This window comes from Heteronotia binoei, chromosome 14, assembly GCF_032191835.1.
Source record: "Heteronotia binoei isolate CCM8104 ecotype False Entrance Well chromosome 14, APGP_CSIRO_Hbin_v1, whole genome shotgun sequence".
NCBI classification, from domain to species: Eukaryota; Metazoa; Chordata; class Lepidosauria; order Squamata; family Gekkonidae; genus Heteronotia; species Heteronotia binoei.
This window is the reverse complement of record NC_083236.1, coordinates 61,573,392-61,593,503: the sequence shown is the minus strand read 5'-3', so window position 1 is coordinate 61,593,503 and position 20,112 is coordinate 61,573,392. Positions and strand designations below refer to the sequence as shown.

General features: G+C 45.5%; 1 protein-coding gene across 1 annotated transcript; it reads right to left on the bottom strand.

The window, feature by feature from the left end:
• Positions 1-5,431: 5,431 nt before the first annotated feature.
• Positions 5,432-8,111, bottom strand: LOC132582427 (arylamine N-acetyltransferase, pineal gland isozyme NAT-10-like). Its single transcript, XM_060253995.1, has 2 exons — positions 8,027-8,111; positions 5,432-6,415 (listed from the first exon to the last, which is right to left on the bottom strand). Exon 2 carries the CDS (start codon positions 6,408-6,410, stop codon positions 5,538-5,540), a length of 873 nt encoding a protein of 290 aa, XP_060109978.1. The 5' UTR covers positions 6,411-6,415; positions 8,027-8,111; the 3' UTR covers positions 5,432-5,537.
• Between the last annotated feature and the right edge of the window lie 12,001 nt (positions 8,112-20,112).

Sequence of the window (20,112 nt, the reverse complement as noted above, 5' to 3'; positions counted from 1 at the left end):
TAACTGGTGCAAAAGCCCAGGGTTGTCAAGATCCAGGTGGAGCTTGGGAGATTTCCCTCTTAAAACAGATCTCCAGAGATCACTGCCTTTGGAGAAGATGGTCACTTTGGTGGGTGGAGTTTATGGCATTGTTTCCCATTGAGGTCCCTCCCCTTCCCTTTCCTAAGCTGCATCCCCAAAATATCCAGGTATTTCCCAACCCAGAGCTGGCAACCCTACAGGAACTCCACCCCACAATACTGGGTAATGTCTCTCAGGAGGTAGAATATATGTTTTCCATTGGGCTTTTTTTTTTGTAGCAGGACCTCCTTTGCATATTAGGCCACACCCCCCTGATGTAGCCAATCCTCCAAGAGCTTGCAGTAGGCCCTGTAAGAAGAGCCTTGTAAGCTCTTGGAGGATTGGCTGCATCAGGGGTGTGTGGCCTAATATGCAAAGGAGCTCCTGCTACAAAAAAAAAGCCCTGCGCAGGCAGAAAATCCTCAGCTCAGTCCCTTGCATCTCAACCAGCAAGGGATAGCAAGCTAGAGATGTGTAGTGATCTGAGCATGGAATTGTGTTTGTTGTGTGCCTTCAAGTCTCAGCCAAGTAATGGGAACCCTTTACAATTTTCAAAGCAAGAGACAACCAGAGGTAGTTCACCATTTCCTGCCTCTGTGTAGTGACCCTGGACTTCCTTGGTGGTCTCCTGTCCAAGAATGAACCAGGACCGATCCTGCCTAGACTTCAAAGTTCTAACGAGATTGGACTCGCCTGGGCCACTGAGGCCAAGGTAGAGTGGGGAGACCTAGATTCAAATCGCCACTCCTTCTTGTAACTCATTGGGTGACCTTAGAGCAGTCATTCTCAGCCTAAAATGGTGGGAGAACATTGTGAGCCATTTTGAACTCCTTGGCAGAGGAGTAGGTTAAATATATGAAAAGATAGGAAATGCATCAACCCAAAATCTTGGAAGAGTGCTACTAACAAAATTGGGGCAGTCCTTGGCTAGAAGGACCAACAGTTTGATCTATCGTATGGCGACTTCTTCGTTCAACTTCTCTTCCTCCCTGGCCTACTGGGCCATTTCATTGGACCCACCCCCACCCCCCGCTACCTTTATCGCTCATGACATTCGGCTGATGTTGACAGAATATTAACTCTAGTCTTCACTGACCCATTGTGAGGTTAGACTTTGGTCCCTGCCTTTGCTCTTTTCGGCGGTCAGTCAGCTGGCTTCTCCCTTCCCTACATCCTCTGTTCACCCTGAAAAGGCAGTGACATGTAGCTAGTTCGTTGAGTTTTATATAATGGGTAGGCAGCCTTTTAGCTCCAATGCCATCTCCCCAATTTCCAGTCTATTTGGTCAGGAGGCAACATTAAGGTTGGCCAATGTGTGAGTCAGGATGCTGGGCTAGATGGACCATTGGATTGATCCAGCAAGGCTCTTCTGATGTTCTTATAAAGGGAAGGCCTCAGCCTCTATGTCCTGTTGTTGGCCTTCCAGATGAACTGGTTGGCCACTGTGTGAGACAGGATGCTGGACTAGATGGACCACTGGTCTGATCCAGCAGGGCTCTTCTGATGTTCTTATGAAGGCCTTGGCCTCTGTGCCCTGTTGTTGGACCTCCAGTGGAACTGGTTGGCCACTGCGTGAGACGGGATGCTGGACTAGATGGACCACTGGTCTGATTCAGCAAAGCTCTTCTGATGTTCTTATAAGGGAAAGGCCTCAGCCTCTATGTCCTGTTGTTGGCCTTCCAGATGAACTGGTTGGCAACTGTGTGAGACAGGATGCTGGACTAGATGGACCACTGGTCTGATCCAGCAGGGCTTTTCTGATGTTCTTCTGAAGGCCTTGGCCTCTGTGCCCTGTTGTTGGACCTCCAGAGGAACTGGTTGGCCACTGTATGAGATAGGATGCTGGACTAGATGGACCACCGGTCTGATCCAGCAGGGCTCTTCTTATATTCTAGATAATAAAAACATTATTTTTAACCAATGGGAAATGGAGAACAAAAGACCATCTGCTTGAACCCCCAGCCGTACATGAGGATAACCTAACCTTTGGACCTTCAGAGCACTTGATTTAAGGACCATCTAAAAGCCGATAGTTCCAGTTGATTTCAAAACGCAAGCAAGCTAGCAAGTTTCGGGGGAAACAGGCACTACGCGTGCGATCACACAGACCAAACAATGCGGTTTCAGTGCACTTTCCAACTGTATTTTGCCATACCACACAGTAAAATCCAGTTGGAAAGTGAATTGAAAGTGCATTATTTAGTGTGTGTGTGTGATTGCAGCCTTGATATCAGCCCACACGACAGCCGGCATGACATACTGGTGTAGAATATTGAATTAGAACCTGGGATAACCACTCTTATCTCTGCAGATAGATCCAGGTGGGCAGCTGTGTTGGTCTGAAGCAACAGAACAACACAGGTGTCAAGTCGCACCTTTAAGACCAACGAAGTTTTATTCGGAATGTAAGCTTTCATGTGCTAGAAGCACCCTTCATCTGAGCTCTGTCTCTGCTCTGCCATGTTGCTAAGCCTGCCACAACTTCTCAGCTTAACCTACCTCACAAGACTGTTGTTCTGGAAATAAAGTGGAAGAGTGAAGAAAGGTGTGGTAAGCCACTCTGAGTCCCAATTAGGGAGAAAGAGGGATTTTTTTTTAAGCATTAGGGAAGGTGAGCAAGAGGGGGAAAGAACAAGAAGAAGATGACTGCAGATTTATACCCCGCCCTTCTCTCTGAAGCAGAGTCTCAGAGTGGCTTACAATCTCCTATATCTTCTTCCCCCACAACAGACACTCTGTGAGGTGGGTGGGGCCGAGAGGGTTCTCACAGAAGCTGCCCTTTCAAGGACAACTCCTGCGATAGCTATGGCTAACCCAAGGCCATTCCAGCAGGTGCAAGTGGAGGATTGGAGAATCAAACCCGGTTCTCCCAGATAAGAGTCTGCACACTTCACCACTACACCAAACTGGCTCTCCCACTCTTACATAGTAATATTGTGAAGTATGTTGAAATATAGGGAGACCCGAGTTCGAATCCCCACAGCCATGAAGTGAAACAATGGACCAGTTACATAGCTTCAACTGACATGACCTCATAGGTTTGGCTATATATTTTCCCCTCCTGAATCGTATCCCTGTACGCTGTTTGGAGGGAAGGCAAGATAAAGAAACATGATAGATTCCGCGTTGTTTTTATTTCTTTCCAGGACGTCAGTTTATAAAAAAGAAACCAAATGAATAGTTGAAAGTTGCTGTGGCGCTTGAGCCAGTTTGCATCGCATCACACACTTTTAAAGTGTTTTTTTTTTTTTTTTTATAAAACTGGGACACATGCCTCTTCTGACTTTATTTAGTTGCTTATTTATTTTGTTGCAAAGGCGGGGTTTTTTTAGCAGTCCGCGTTCCAAGTAATCGGCAGCCAAAAACATGCAAATCGCAATAACAGAGTAAAACCCCATTATCCCTCTCTCCTCAAAAAAATAGAAGCTTACAACGCTATGCGTCATATATACAAATGCCAAATCTATAAAGTGGAACATCTTCTGATAGCATTGAACAATTTTTAAACAATATTAAAAAAAAAAACCCCAGCTTTTTTAACGAACGAAAGCGGAAAAATGCGGAGCGGTGTGGTGCTTCTTCATTAGAATGGGTATTGGAAGCCCAGCTCAAGTGTGGCCGATGGATATGTGAAGGAAACTAAATGGAGATGCAAGTGAAAAGCCTCTGTAAATATTGGGCTGGGTAATTAAAATTATATCAATATCATCCATATTTTGCAGATAAAGCCTTCAAGGGAGATTTTCATTCCCCCGCTCCCTTCGTTAAGTGCTGTGTTTGTCCAAAGTGTGCACCTTCGCAAATCCGAGATGAGCATGCCGTAGGAAGGTATTTTAATTAAAAGCTTTCCCTTTGTGGCCCCCTCTGCACAGTCCAGTGTAGAACATCAGCATTTGATTTTGAGGAACGAGGGAACCCTCGCTGAATTAAAAAGAAGAAGATGAAGATATTGGATTTATATCCCGCCCTCCACTCTGAATTTCAGAGTCTCAGAGCGGCTCACTCCTTTATCTTCCTCACAATATGTACCCTGTGAGGTGGGTGGGGCTGAGAGGGCTCTCCCAGAAGCGGCCCTTTTAAGGACAACCTCTGCCAGAGCTATGGCTGACCCAAGGCCATTCCAGCAGCTGCAAGTGGAGGAGTGGGGAATCAAACTCGGTTCTCCCAGATAAGAGCACACACACTTAACCAGTACACCAAACTGGCTCTCTATGGCTGACCCAGGGCCATTCCAGCAGCTGCAAGTGGAGGAGTGGGGAATCAAACTCGGTTCTCCCAGATAAGAGCACACACACTTAACCACTACACCAAACTGGCTTTCTTAGATCATGCCATTTTTAATATATCCTTCCTTTCTACTGGCAGCTAACTCGATCCTTTTCGAGCAGGGGTGGCTGAACTTTGGCTCTGGAGCCACATGTGGCTCTTTCACACACATTCTGTGGCTCGAAAAGGCCCCACCACCCCATCAGCTGGCTTGGAGAAGGTATTTCTCTTTCAATTACTTTGCCAAACCAGCCAGTGACTTGGGAAATGCATTTAAAATTAAAGTTACTTTCTTTCCATCTCTCCTTCCACATCTATTTTCCTTCCCTCCCTCCTTCCTTCGTGTCTTGAAGCTCTCAAACCTCTGACGCTCATGTCTTATGGCTTTCAAAAATATCTGACGTTCATGTCTTGCGGCTCTCAAACATCTGATGTTTATTTGATGTTTATTCTATATTCTTGATGTTTATTCTATATTCTTACATTAAGCAAGTTTAGCCACCCCTGTTTTAGAGGGATATATTTTCCTTTAAGTCGTAGCCCAACCATTAGGGTTGCGAGCTTTGGGCTGGGGAATTCCTGGAGAATTGGGGTTGAGGGAGGGACCTCAGCACAGTATAACGCTTTAGAGCTCACCCTCCAAAGCAGCCATTTCCTCTAGGGGAACTGTTTTCTGTCATCTAGAGATCAGCTGTAAATCCAGGAGACCTCCGGGTCTCACCTGGAGATTGGCAACTCTGCCAACTGCACAGTCTTTTGCGGGTACCCGAGGGGCCTGTGTGAATTGCCCCTTTTATACTTTAAACATATTTAAAAGTAAATCAACCTCGAGGGGTAGCCTATCCTTACAAGATCTTTCAGAGTGTACATCCGCTGTTCTATCTTAAGGGAAAGGTAATGGGATATGAAATGTAGTCTCCTCTGTTTAAGGGCTGAAATTCATCTGAAATTCATCATTCAAAAAGAACGTTACCTTGTTTTAGTGGGCTTGTCAGCTTTTATCTGCGAAGTTGTCAATGCCATTGAAAACACAATAAGCAACTATCATATCGTGCAGATTGTGATCAGCATGCTGGCGTCTTTCCTTATTTATTTAGAACTTTTGTTGTTTTTTTTATTGTCATTTATTGAAGGCTGGATTGAGCGGATGAAGCGTGTAGCGATGGTTTAGGCTGTTTTGCAAAAAAAAAAAAAAACCTTTCTCCTCCTCGTTAGATTGTATAAATGCCTTTGATGTTGACAGGTACGAGTTTGTTCTCCAGACTGATGTGGAATTTCTCCCGCAGCGTTTTTTCCACCTCTTCGTCTGTCAGAGTCGCAAATTCCACCAGATCCATGTCCTCCTTGTAGTTGTAGGTTGTCTCGGACAGTGTCCACCCGATCAAAGCTCGGAATCCGTCCGCGGTTTGGAGGGTGCAAATAGATTTCTTTGTAAACAAGGATTCCGGGGAGGTCTGAAGGTAGGAGCACTGGAACTGAAAATCTTCCACTTTCCGGGGCTCGAGGCTGAACAAATAGATGTTTCTGCGATCTCTCTTCTCCAACAGATCAGAATTAGAGAAGCTTTGGTTGGGAATATACTGCTTCCGTCTGATTTTCTCATAGTACCAAATCCCATTGTCTTCAGTGAAGCGAAAGATCCCAGGGGTTTGTGGCTGGTCTTTGCCAGAAACCAACTCCATCGGTTGCCACATTTGGTAGGAGACACCAAAGCCAGCATCGACAATGTAGGCCTTGCCCTCCATGACCACCTTCACAATAAGGTGGGTCATGTGAGTCGCGTAGATGTTCAGCTGTGGGTTGTAAACGTAGGCTCCCAAAATGGTTGTGTTGTACCCCAAGGTCTTCAGGACCCAGGATAAGAGTTGGTTGTTCTCCATACACCACCCTCCACGCCTTTTCTTGACGATTTTGGCATAGACTTGAGCCAGGTCCAAAGTGATGGTTTCCCCACAGTGAATGCTGAGGTTTTCGAACGGAACAGCTCGGATGTGGTGCTGGAAGATAGCTGTCAGTGTGGCCAGATCGCGTTTTTCAAGAGAGCCTTTGTAGCCGGTTCTTGTGAAATACTCGTCTAGGTTCATGTCTCCTAGAAAGCAGATGTTAAAGAAACTTATTTTTAAAAAAAAAATGGCAGTGGGAAAAAGGGCATCTTATAGCTTCCCACCCACACAGCCTGTAGTCTCTCTGAACGTTTCTTTAAAGGGTGCAACTTTAAAGAAAATTGACCAGTGGAATCAGAGAAACACAGGAACAAGGGCCTTTGCGTCTACTGAGGGATTGCTGAAGAACCTTCATAACACATCTGCATGCCAATTTCAACCAGCTCCTGCTATATATTACAAACTGCTGCATGGAGCTGTTCTCCCTTTAAGAAAATAAGAACATAAGAGAAGCCATGTTGGATCAGGCCAATGGCCCATCCAGTCCAACACTCTGTGTCACAGAAGAACATAAGAGAAGCCATGTTGGATCAGGCCAATGGCCCATCCAGTCCAACACTCTGTGCCACAGAAGAACATAAGAGAAGCCATGTTGGATCAGGCCAATGGCCCATCCAGTCCAACACTCTGTGTCACAGAAGAACATAAGAGAAGCCATGTTGGATCAGGCCAATGGCCCATCCAGTCCAACACTCTGTGTCACGCAGTGGCCAAAAAACCCAGGTGCCATCAGAAGGTCCATCAGTGGGGGCAGGATACTAGAAGCCCTCACGCTGTTGCCCACCCCCACCCCCCTCCCAGCAAGCACCAAGAATACAGAGAGAGCATCACTGCCCCAGACAGAGAGTTCCATCAATATACTGTAGCTAATAGCCACTGATGGACCTCTGCTCCATATGCTTTTCCAATCCCCTCGAAGCTTTCTATGTTTGTAGCCTCCACCACCTCCTGTGACAGTGAATTCCACATGTTAATCACCCTGTGGGTGAAGAAGTACTTCCTTTTATCTGTTATAACCTGACTGCTCAGCAATTTCATTGAATGCTCATGAGTTCTTGTATTGTGAGAAAGGGAGAAAAGTACTTCTTTCTCACCTTTCTCCATCCCATGCATAATTCAGATATGGAGACTTGCAATCTGGATGGGATTTCCTTCCCCACTCCACCGTGAGCCATATGTTAATTAAGGAATATCAAAGGTTTTGTATATGTGCTTCACTAAGAGACTATCTTGTCCCTTTACGCACGATGATACAGAAAGGATGAGATCTACTGATCGTGGATCAGTAGCTCAGACTTGTCAGCATTTAATACAGAAACCTCACATCTCTAAAGCCTGCAATATAATTTTTGTTAGGGGATGGCTCAGACTTCAGGAAAGTATTTTGAATTACCTGCCCTCCTGCAATACAGTGAAATTCTGAGTACTGTAGCCTAGTTGATGTAACTTCTCTACGTGATTTGGATGACCCCTTAATTCTCTGCAAAAAACAACAACTATTTTTAAAACACCCCTTTTCCATATAATTAATAATATGCAACACCACTGGAATGTAGTTCATTTAAAAAAAATATTCTTATTATGGCATTAAGAGAGGGTTTGTTTTTGTTTTTAAATTTGGCTTCTCTCCCCTGTTTGATCCCAAATTGATTCATTGCACCAGCAAAGTTTCATCAAAAAGACTGGTTTTTAATTAGGTTAATTAAACTTGAGAGTTTTAAATATATATATATTATTTTTTTTTCAAAGCTACTTACCGATTGCAATATTTAAATCACTGCACTGTTGGGATTTCACTGTATCCGTCGGCTGCTAAACGTAGATTATTTGCTATAGCAATAACCAGAATTTTTCAGCTTCACTTCTGAATCGCCTTCATTCTTCCAATAGGCTTTCTTTTTTTGTTCTTATTTGGAACTGAAGCTTAAATGCCCCCCAAGGGGCAAAGTCCGTCTGAAATGTCTGCACATACCCCAGTTCCACTGATCTGTGAACTTATTAAACTTTGGTTCTGAACATTTTAGGGGTGGCTTTATTTCCACATGATTTAACAAGGTACAACAAGATTTCCTTACGTTCATGTTGAAAAGGACAAAAACAAAAAAACCCAAATGCTTTCCTACTCAGAGGGTATTAGAATAGATGAAAGACTCCAAGGTTCATAAGTGAATTCTGTGTACTTCAAAGGGCATTATAATCACATATGTACTGAAGGAGAAGAAGAGTGGGTTTTTATATCCCACTTTTCTCTAGTTTGGTATAGTGGTTAAGTGCACAGACTCTTATCTGGGAGAACTGGGTTTGATTCCCCACTCCTCCACTTGCAGCTGCTGGAATGGCCTTGGGTCAGCCATAGCTCTTGCAGGAGTTGTCCTTGAAAGGGCAGCTGCTATAAGAGTTCTCTCAGCCCCACCCACCTCACAGGGTGTCTGTTGTGGGGGTGGGGAGGTAAAGGAGATTGTGACTGCTCTGAAACTGAGATTCAGAGTATAGAGTGGGATATAAATTCAATATCTTCTTCTTTAAGAAGTCTTAAAGTGGCTTACAATTTCCTTCCCTTCCCCACATCAGGCACTTTGTGAGGTAAGTGGGGCTGAGAGACTTCTGAGATAACTGTGAGTGGCCCAACGCCACCCAGCTGGCTTCATGTGGAGGAGGAGTGGGGAATCAAACCTGCCTCTCTTAACCATGACACCATGCTGGCTCTCTGGAGCTGGTCATAGCATATATCAGGGGTGGCCAACGGTAGCTCTCCAGATGTTTTTTGCCTACAACTCCCATCAGCCCCAGCCAGCATGGCCAATGGCTGGGGCTGATGAGAGTTGTAGGCAAAAAAACATCTGGAGAGCTACCGTTGTCCACCCCTGGCATATATAACTGGTCACCTTTGAAACTGAGGGAAATTTTGCATGGAGCTGGTAATATACTTTTAGGAATCCCAGCTCCTGGTTGGGAAATTCCTGGAGATTTGGTGGTGAAAGGGCAGAGTTTGGGATGGGAAGGAGTTTGGCAAGGATGTAATGCCATAGAGCCTGCCCTCCAAAGCAGCCATTTTCTCGATAGTCTGGAGATCAGTTGTAATTCCAGGCAAGGCTTTTTTTGTAGCAGGAGCTCCTTTGTATATTAGGCCACAACTTCCTGCTGTAGCCAATCCTGGAGCTTACAGTAGGTCCTGTACGAAGAGCCCTGTAAGCTCCAGGAGGATTGACTACAGCGGGGGTGGGGGTGTGTGGCCCAATATGCAAAGGAGTTCCTGCTACAAAAAAATAAAAGCGCCCTGATTCCGGGAGATCTCCAAGTTCCTACCTAGAGGCTGGCAGCCTTATTTCAGATCTTGATGTTTAAAGAATTTTTTAAAGAAATAAAACTAGGCAGTCTAAATCTGAAGAGATCTTTGAATCTGACTGTAAAGCCAAAACCAGCCTGGGAGTAGGATACTTTAAAGACTGCTTTCTTCCACAGGAATCTCCACATATGTTTGGCCTTGATGAAAACACTTCTACCATCTAACGCAACAGAGCCTTTTTAGTCACCGCACCAAGCTTGTGGCATGCCTTCCTAAGCAAGGTCAAGTCCCGATGATGATGAAGAAGAAGAAGATGCTGATGATATTGGAATTATACCCCACCCTTCACTCTGAATCAGAGTCTCAGAGCAGCCTACAATCTTCTTTACCTTCCTCCCCCACAACAGGCACCCTATGAGGTGGGTGGGGCTGAGAGAGTTCAGAGTGCTGAGAGTGCGGTCACTTTAAATGTGATGGCCAGAACACCCATTGGAGTTCAGTTATGCTTGTCACAACTTTGCTCCTGGTGCCAACCCAATGTCTCCTGGCTCCATCCCCAAAAGTCCCCAGGTATTTCTTGAATTGGAGTTGGCAACCCTACATGATATGCAGATATTTGCAGCAGCCCAGCAAAACTAGCTGCACTTGGACCAAGATTATTTTCTTTAACCAGTTGAAATGCTATTTGGTATTGGTTTTACCAGAATTTGTGGGTGTTTTGTTTTGTAGGGAGAAGAAGGGCAGGGAATTGTAAGGCTCTCGGAGACCCCAAGTGGAGGACAGGCTATAAATTAAATTCTTCTTCCTCTTCTAGAAAAAGGAGCCAATTGACTACTGAGATCAGTTCTCCTGAAGGAAATGGCAGCTTTGGAGGATGGACTGTATGGCATCGCCTGCCCAATAGGGTTGCCAGGTCTGTGTTGGAAAATACCCGGAGGCTTTAGTGGTGGATCTGGGAGAGGGCGGGGTTTGAAGAAGGGAGGGGCCTCAGCATGGGACAATGCTATAGAGTCCACCCTTCAAAGTAGCCTAGGGTTGCCAAGTCTAATTCAGAAAATTTCTGGGGACTTTGGGGGTGGAGCCATGAGACTTCAGGGGCGGAGCCAGACTTTCTCATTTCCAGAATAAATGCATAAAAATACAGCAGTGCAGTTCGCCTGAATAGTCATCATTTCCTCATCCCCCCAATAGCTGCAATTCCAGTAAATGAAAGTGTAAACGCACTAAAAGCAGCCAAAATGCACAGAGTTTGCAAGCTCACATTTTTGTGATCTCACTGGGGCTTTACTCACAGGAACTGCTGTTCTTCAGGCTAACACAGGCAAACGAAAGAGAGAGAGGTGGAGTTTTTCTCCATCCCATAAACAGGCTCCTATACAAAGACTCTGAAAACAATGCAAAACAAGCACTGAGAAACACACACACACACACTCACTGGCTCCCTTACAAAGACTTCTGAAAAGTACAGGGGCTAAGCTGCTCTTTCACACACACTAACTTGCTCTGAAACGAAAGCAAAACAAACTGAGGATCTGTGCTCCGAGGAGCCTCTGCTACTGTCCCTTACCCATGAAGTACTTCCTGCTTCCTGCTTCCTTTTCTTATTTAAAGGCACACACACATTTTAAAATGGGACCTGTTCGCAGGTTTCTAAACCTGCCGAAGATGTAGAGGCACATGGTGGCTGTGGGGGTGGGGCTTCCCCCACCGGCCAGCTGGCTGGGGGCGGGGTGGAGCCTGTAAAACCGGGGGATTGGGAAGCCTAAAGTAGCCATTTTCTTCAGGGAAGCTGATCTCTGCCAGCTGGAGATCAGTAGTAAAAGCGGGAGATCTCCAGGCCTCACCTGGAGACGGGAAACTGCCCAATCCCCTCCCCAAATGCCAGCTTTCTCAGGCACTACCACAAAATCTCCAGGAATTTCCCAAACCGGAGTTGGTGATTTTAAGTCCACACCATTTTTCCAAAATCTGAATAGGCCTGGGGGAGGGGGGCGGGGAGGGAGAAACTTTCAGTGCCCAGCCATTTCATGTTTTCCTAGGCTAAGAGCATTTTATATTTTTAGTTTATATTTTTAGTTTCTGCTGTGATCCTTGTGCTCTTTTCTTGATGTTTTATTTTTAAAAAATTGTATTGCCAAATCTCACTATTCCCCCACCTTTCCAAATCGCAAGAGTCTTAAGCATGTTTGTATTTTAAGCTTAAAAACAGTATCTTTAATTGTGTTTGTGTCCTTTATAAAGCTTATATCTCCACTTTCCGACATTATATTTTATGACATGCATGACCTGGCCCCACAAAGTCCCATTTATGTCAATCCGGCCTTTGTAACAAATTAGTTCAACACCCCTGGACTACACCAAACTGCAAGGGGGGGCAGAGGGGGGTTGCTTGCCCTGGGCGCCACCAGAGGGGGGCTGTCAAATTGGATATGGAGTTCATTCTATTCTATGGACCCATAAGGTAGAATTGGCCCATAAGGGGGTGCCATTTTTTAATTTTGCTCCCCCCCCCCCTTCAAAAACATGTAGATCTGGTCCTGATAAACTGTAAACCGCACGGAGTCCCCTTTGAGGCGAAAGACAAAATTTAAATAAAGTAAAATAAAAATAAGATAAAACATGGGACATTGTACATGCAGATTTATCTGGCTTACCTCTCAACTGTTGCCTATCAACCTCGAGTGTCTTCTGCCCTGCTATTACTGTGTAGCATGAATGCATTTCCTATTTATTTCTTAAAGGCTCTTATATGCCACCGTTCCCTTTCAGCTCAGAGCAGGTTACCATAACATTAAATGCAAATACCATGAAACAATTTTCTCTTAGAACATACCTTGAAAAGTATCCACAAGAGCTTAAAACCTTTGAGATCAATGTAAAGCTCTACAGAACACACTGTGTTTTGTAGTCTCTCTGAAAAGAGGACAATGTTGCCCATAAAGGACAACATCCCAATGAAGTGCTTATCACTGTGAACATTTAAGCGGGTTTGGGTCTCCATGGAGAAGCCATTAGATGTGCCTTCCAGCTGCAGAGGGAGAGTTTATAATTTTCAGATTGCAAGCTACCTAGTACATTAAACCAGGGAGCTCACAGAATCAAAAGGATTTTGCTGATCTAACCAAATTTCGTTATGCTTCTCTGAAAGTTCCAAAGAGATTTTGCTCCAATGAATTCACCTGCCGAACTTGCTTTAGGTGTAGGAAAGGAAAGGTCCCCTCTGCAAGCACCAGTCGTTTCTGACTCCAGGGTGACGTTGCTTTCACGTTTTCACAGCAGACTTTTTAGGGGTGGTTTGCCATTGCCTTCCCCAGTCATCTACACTCCCCCCCCCCCCGCAAGCTGGGTACTCATTTTACCGACCTCGAAAGGATGGAAGGCTGAGGCAACCTCAAGCCGGCTACCTGAAAACCCAGCTTCTGCTGGGGATCGAACTCAGGTGGTGAGCAGAGCTTAGGACTGCAGTACTGCAGCTTTAACATTGTGCCATGGGACTCTCTTTAGCTCTTTAGGTGTAACCAGATGCTAATTTGGTGCTGGAAAGTGTAGTCAAGTCACAATTGACTTAAGGTGACCCCCATAGGGTTTTCAAGTTAGGGAAGTGTTACCCCCCCCTCCCCATATGATGTCAAAGGGCTTATCTCATACCCCATTTTCTGAAAGGCCCCAGAATAAAAGAAGGTTGTTCTTAAGACATCTCCTCCGCACCCTGGTGGTTCTTCAAAATCTTCTGCTGATTTCATGACAGTGCATACTGAGGCACTGATCGGATGTGAGGTGTCAAGTATTTGGTGGTGGCAGTGTGATACGGAAATAAAGTCCACAACTTGTTTGTCCCGCCATAAATACAAACTATTATAAGGAAATATTTTATACATTTGTGAGGAATTACCACAGAAGTCCTGTCAGAAATGGCACCACCCCGTAGACCTAGAAAGTCAGGGAAAGGAAACATCTGCTGAGGAGAATCCTAGTCAGGAGGCAGAAATTATGAAAATGAAAACTGAACTGGCAAAAATAGAATCTGAGCGAGAAAAGGGCAGAACTGAAGCTGAGAAAGAACAACACAGCCGAAACGCTGGCAGATAAAGAAAAAGTCACTATAGAAAAAGAACAGCAATTAGAATTAGTAGGAATTCTTCAGGAAAGAAGAAAACAGCCAACCAGGGCAGCTCAGTCACAGAAGGGGAAGAAAAATGGAGGGGAAATCTTGCCTCTGAAGGAGAAAGTGGATGGGGGCATCATATTCGTGGTGTGGCAAGGTGGTAAGGTAGCCACCAGTGGGGGATAGCAGGGTAGAGATGCCATCTCCAGATTGAACTGCTAGAGATTTGGAGATGGAGCCTGGGGACGACAGGGATCTCAGCGAGGTACAGTGCCATGGAATCCACTCTCCAAAGCATCCGTTTTCCCCAGAAGAACAGATCTCTGTAGTTTGGAGATGAGCTGTAATTCCACGGGATCCCCAGGTCCCACCTGGAGGCTGGCATCCCTTCAAGACTGCTGTTCACATTTCTAAATCCTTTTTTAAAGGACCCTTGTAGGAAATTAATGCAAAAATATTCCTGGATATTCACGATGCTCTCTTGTTCTCCCACAACAGAAAGAGTGGGATAAATAGCTGGATTTTTGGTGGTGTTTCAAGTCACTGATTTGCGTCTGTTCCATCTCATAGTTCAGTCAAATGTACAAATCCCGCTGTTTGCCCTGCAAATATAATCTTGGGAGGAGATGATTTCCCCTGATTCTGTTCCAGTTTAACAAGGAGAATGCCTTTAGTTACCTCTAGAATGGGGGGGGGGGGGGATCAGCTCTTTCTTTCCAGTTTCGATTTTATCCTCCCCCAACTTATGTTACCAATGTGCACAAGCGATTACAAAGTTGCTCAACGTACCCCCCCCCTTGTGATCCTATACATGTTTGCCTTGAGATGACTTCCTTGAAGGATCTTTACCCATGCATGTGTGAGCTTAAAGGAGAGATGCAGAAATAAATGTTCCTAATTTTGTGTTGAGAGCTCTGTGCAAAGGTGGGAAGTTTAAAAGCCCCAGGGGTTGGGAAGGCAATGACCCTTTGATCAGGTTTGTTTGTTTATTTATTTGTTTGTTTATTTATTTTTCACATTTATATCCCACCCTCCTCACTGAAGCAGGCTCAGGGCAGCTAACAACATTGTGATATCAACAATAAAGCAATAAAAACAATTACAATAATAAATCAATTAAGAAGTTAAAACAGTTTACAGTTTGAAATTATTAATGCAATTTTAAAACAACAGTTTTGATGCTAAAATTCATGCCATACATTCAGTGGTGTTTGGCATCTATGTGCTTTGGTTGAAGGCCATTCGAAATAATGTTGTTTTGCAGGCCTTGCGGAACTGGGCAAACACTGTCAAGGTGGAACTGGACAAACACTGTCAAGGTGGAGTGCAGAAGAAACACTTCAGCAATTTCCCATGGGTTGATCCCACATGTGTGTGCCTATTGCTTTTGGTGGCCATCCAAACCTGGTAGGTTTGCCAGGTCTATGTTGGAAAATACCTGGAGACATTGGGGGTGGATCCAGGAGAGGGAGGGGAGGGGCCTTAGCATGGTACGATGTCATCGAGTCCGCCCTTCCAAGCAGCCATTTTCTCCAGGGGAGCTGATCTCTGCCAGCTGGAGATGAGTTGTAAAAGTGGGGGATCTCCAGGTCCCACTAGGAGGCTGGCAACCCTAAAATCTGGTGGCCTTAATCGAAGCTGAAAGCAGCAATTCACTAGCCATCTTTGCCTCAGCCAGGTATGATCAGCTGAAAAGGCAGACGTAGGGAGCTGTCAGTCCATTGGTCTATCAAGAGAAATATTGTCTTTTTTGACCGGCAGTGGTTCTCCAGAATCTCAGACAGAGGTCACATCACTTAGGAGTCCTCAACATGTGCTAACACTTTTATTGGCACCCACTAATGGTCTTTAGAAAGTGGGTGAGAACAGTTAGGGCTTTCGCCCAGCAGGGTTTCCGACTGGCTGCTGAATATTCAGTTTTTGCGCAGGTTTTTTTCAGTAGTGCCTTTGTAACAGCCATTACCGCAGCACAAGGATCTTCACTGTGTGACTGAAGATAAACTATGGCAGCCATTTTGTGACAGGCTCCACCTTCTACAACAGCCGTTTTGTGACTGTTGGCCACCACCTCATGTCAGAGTACCAAAGGGCCCATAAGCTAACAAAGGTCGGGTACTTCTGCGGTAGGTTGGGGACCACAACTTATTCCCTGAATATGGCATGGCTTGAACCCAGGACATTCCTGCTTGGGAACTAGATGCTCTACCGATGAGCTCTGGCCCCTCCCCCTTGCCCCCCTTTTCTCCTACTGGCCCACTGGGGAAATTACCAGTTACTTCAATTCCCATGCTGCTGTGCACAAAAATTAAAAACTAAATAGTAGCGAATGATTAATATGTTGATTCCTCCTTGAAAGTAAGATCAAACAGTTCAGAACTCTAAAAGCTGGAGAGGAATTTGGATAAAGAAAATTCTGGAAGCATTCTGGCTGCAGTCTAGTGATACACATGTACAGGCAAACACTTCTGTTCAACTTAATTTCTCAAAGCTCTCTGGCAGTTTTCTGGCAGCGATTTAAACTGGAGAGCTTTTAAAACAACTTTTAGACATATTTGTCCATTACTGAAGGATATTTTCTTTTCATCTGCAACCACTGAAGACCGAACCAGACATAATGTTGGAAGTTATGTGAATGTTTTCACTAGTGATTCATATTTTTAAATTCATTTTTTTTTGTATGCAAGGGCCGAATCCCAAACACGATCATGGCCCAGAGGGGCCCAGAGGTCCACACTTTCCAAAACTTGACTCTTGATTGATCTATTATTCCCTATATTGGTATCACTCAGGGGTTTAGGGATGCCAGAGCCTGGTGGGGACTGAAGATCCCCTGGAATTACAGTTCATCTCCAGACTACAGTTCCCCTGGAGAAAATAGATGTTTTGGAGGGTGGACTCTCGGGCATTGTGCCCCACTGAAGTCCCTGTCACCCCCAAGCTTTGACATCCCCTGTCATCTCCAGGAGTTTCCTAGCCTGGACCCAACCCTTCAACGCCCGCCGGTGGCCATGGAAACCTAGCAACACCAAATGTGGCCTCCTGGTTCTGGAATTCAGAGTCTTAGTGCTTCTGAATGTGGAGGTTCCTCTGGCACTGTTCACACAGCATGTTGAGTCCGGGTTAAACTGACCCAGTTATCTTCACTGTGTGACTGAAGATGAACTATGGCAGCCGTTTTGTGATAGGCTCCACCTCCTACAACAGCCGTTTTGTGACTGTCGGCCGCCACCTCATGTCAGAGTTCCAAAGGGCCCATAGGCTAACAAAGGTCGAGTTATGCGGTTATGCGCACATCACTAATTAGTAAAAAAAAAAAAAATGCCGACAGTAAACTGGATGTCTGAGGCTCCTTTTGCTCTGGGACAGCCTTCAGACGTCCGGAAGTTGGTTAATACCGCAGCAGAACTATCCAGACGGAGAAAACTACGAGGTGAAACCGGAGAACTCAAAAAACACCGCAAAGGAGCAGGTAACGAAATAATCCAGTTCCGAGAAGGATTGGGGGGGAGGGGCTACCACAAGTTAATACCGGGAGGCCGATGTTGCTGTCCGATCAGCCACTTTAAATCTGGAAGGAAACAGCAGCGACATCTGATTATACTGTGCGTCTGAGCAGGGCCTCACAGTCACCAAACCAAGTAGCCAATAATAGACAGAGATCCAATTCAGTGTAGCGGTTAAGAGTAGCAAACTCTGAACTGTAGAGTTCCCAGCCTCCCACTGGTGGCACGGGTCCCCCTGGATTTGGGGCCCCTAACCTGCTGGCAAGGAGCTGGCCTGTGGGAGTATACCCGCACCCAAATAGCTACATTGGCTCCTGACATGCCTGGTGTGTTGATGTCACTTCTGGGTGATGTCATTGCACCACACACACTTTGCACACATGAGAAACTTCCCCCACCGGGAGCCAGGTAAAATACAACCCGACTAATCTGGAGAATTGGGTGTGAGTCCCCACTCCTCCACATGCAGCTGCTGGATGACCTTGGGCAAAGCATAGTTCTCTCAGAGCTCTCTCAGCCCCACTGACCTCACAGGGTGGCTATTGTGGGAGAGGGAGGGAAGGAGCTTGTAAGCTGCTCTGAGACTTCAAGAGAAGAGCGGGGTATAAATCCAGCTCTCCTCCTCCTTGAATCTATCTAATCTAGTGTGACATTGCTCAAAGCCTGTAGGCTAAATGAGCAGTATTATTAAGTATTATTGCTGAGGGCGAAAGAGGAGAGTGCAAATGTTGGTTTAAAACTCAACATTTAAAAAAACCCAAAACTAAGATCATGGCATCCGGCCCCATCACTCCTTGGCAAATAGAAGGGGCAGACATGGAAGCAGTGACAAACTTCACATTCTTGGGATCCAAGATCACTGTAGACGGTGACTGCAGCCATGAAATTAAAAGACGTTTGAATCATAGAATCATAGAGTTGGAAGGGACCTCTAGGGTCATCTAGTCCAACCCCCTGCACACTGCAGGAAACTCACAATCACCTCCCCCTAAATTCACAGGCTCTTCATTGCTGTCAGATGCTTGCTCCTTGGGAGGACAGCTATGGCAAAACCAGGCAGCACAATAAAAAATAGATCACCCTGCCAACAAAAGTCCGTATAGTCAAAGCGATGGTATTCCCAGTATTAATATATGACTGTGAGAGTTGGACCATAAGGAAGGCTGAGCACTGAAGAATACTGTTGCCATTGAAACTATATAACATCAAAGAGGCTAGCACCAAATCACTTTTTGACTTCATTAGGGTTTGTAGAATCTTTCGGGCTCAAGTGCCGTGTTCTACTGGAGAAAGTTTTCCTTCCAGACGTTTCGTTCTCAGCTGCAGAGAACATCCTCAGTGGCGTTGCAGCCGGAGCAGGCGCTCAGACCTTCTTGGCTGCTGTGCATTGAGTGGGGCCAGGGCTGCTGGAGAGCTGCTATTTGTAGGCTGGAGGGGGTGTGATGAAAGGGCAATTGGTTTGTGGATGTGCCCATTGTTTGGTGGGGCTTCCTGGAAGGCAGCTACAAATAGCAGCTCTCCAGCAGCCCTGGCCCCACTCAATGCACAGCAGCCAAGAAGGTCTGAGCGCCTGCTCCGGCTGCAATGCCACGGAGGATGTTCTCCGCAGCTGAGAACGAAACGTCTGGAAGGAAAACTTTCTCCAGTAGAACACGGCACTTGATCCCGAAAGATTCTACAAACCCTAATGATGTGACCAGCTGTGAAAACCTGAAATCTTTGATAACACTTTTTGACTGTTTTAATTATTGAATGTGAAATTTTATAATATTGTACGGATTTTAATTGTTGTGGTTTTATGCTGAGAGTCGCCCTTTATAAATCAAATAAAGTAAAGTAAAGTAGATGCTTTTGAACTGTGGTGCTGGAGAAGAATCTTGAGAGTCCCTTGGATGGCAAGGAGTTCAAATGAGTCAATACTAAAGGAAATCAACGCTGACTGTTTCCTGGAAGGTCAGATACAGAAGCTGAAATACTTTGGCCACCCAATGAGAAGGGAGCAGTCCCTGGAGAAGATCCTGATGCTGGGAAAGACTGAAGGTAAAAGAAGGGGATGGCAAAGGATGAGATGGTTAGATTGTGACCGGTTTCCCGCTAGCCTTACGGCGCTCTCGCACTCCTCTTCTCCATGGGGCTTCCTTCGGATTTCACGCTATCTGCCCCGGGGCTGCAACTAGCTTCACCTTTTTTGTGTGGCAAACAGAAACTGGTTTTTAGAGCATCTTGTTTGCTGCGTGAAAGAGGCGGAGCGAGTTGCAGCCTGGGGGCAGCTTGTGCAAAATCTGACAGAAGCCCCGCTGAGAAGAGGAGAGTGAGAGCGAGGTAAGGCTAGTCGGAAATCGGTCAGAATGTCAGATGTTTGAGAGCCGGAAGGAAGGAAGGAAGGAAGGAAGGAAGGAAGGAAGGAAGGAAGGAAGGAAGGAAGGAAGGAAGGAAGGAAGGAAGGAGAGGTGTAAAGAAAGCAACTTTAACTTTAAATGCATTCTTCAAGTTGTAAGAACATAAGAACATAAGAGAAGCCATGTTAGATCAGGCCAATGGCCCATCCAGTCCAACATTCTGTGTCACACAGCGGCCAAATATATATATATATATATATATATATATACACATACACACACACACACACACTGTGGCTAATAGCCACTGATGGACCTCTGCTCCATATTTTTATCTAACCCCCTCTTGAAGGTGGCTATGCTTGTGGACGCCACCACCTCCTGTGGCAGTGAATTCCACATGTTAATCACCCTTTGGGTGAAGAAGTACTTCCTTTTATCCGTTTTAACCTGTCTGCTCAGCAATTTCATCGAATGCCCACGAGTTCTTGTCTTGTGAGAAAGGGAGAAAAGTACTTCTTTCTCTACTTTCTCCATCCCATGCATTATCTTGTAAACTTCTATCATGTCACCCCTCAGTCGACGTTTCTCCAAGCTAAAGAGCCCTAAG

Excerpts from the sequence above, each read along its gene's own strand:
- LOC132582427 (XM_060253995.1), bottom strand. The coding sequence starts at position 6,410 with ATGAACCTAGACGAGTATTTCACAAGAACCGGCTACAAAGGCTCTCTT.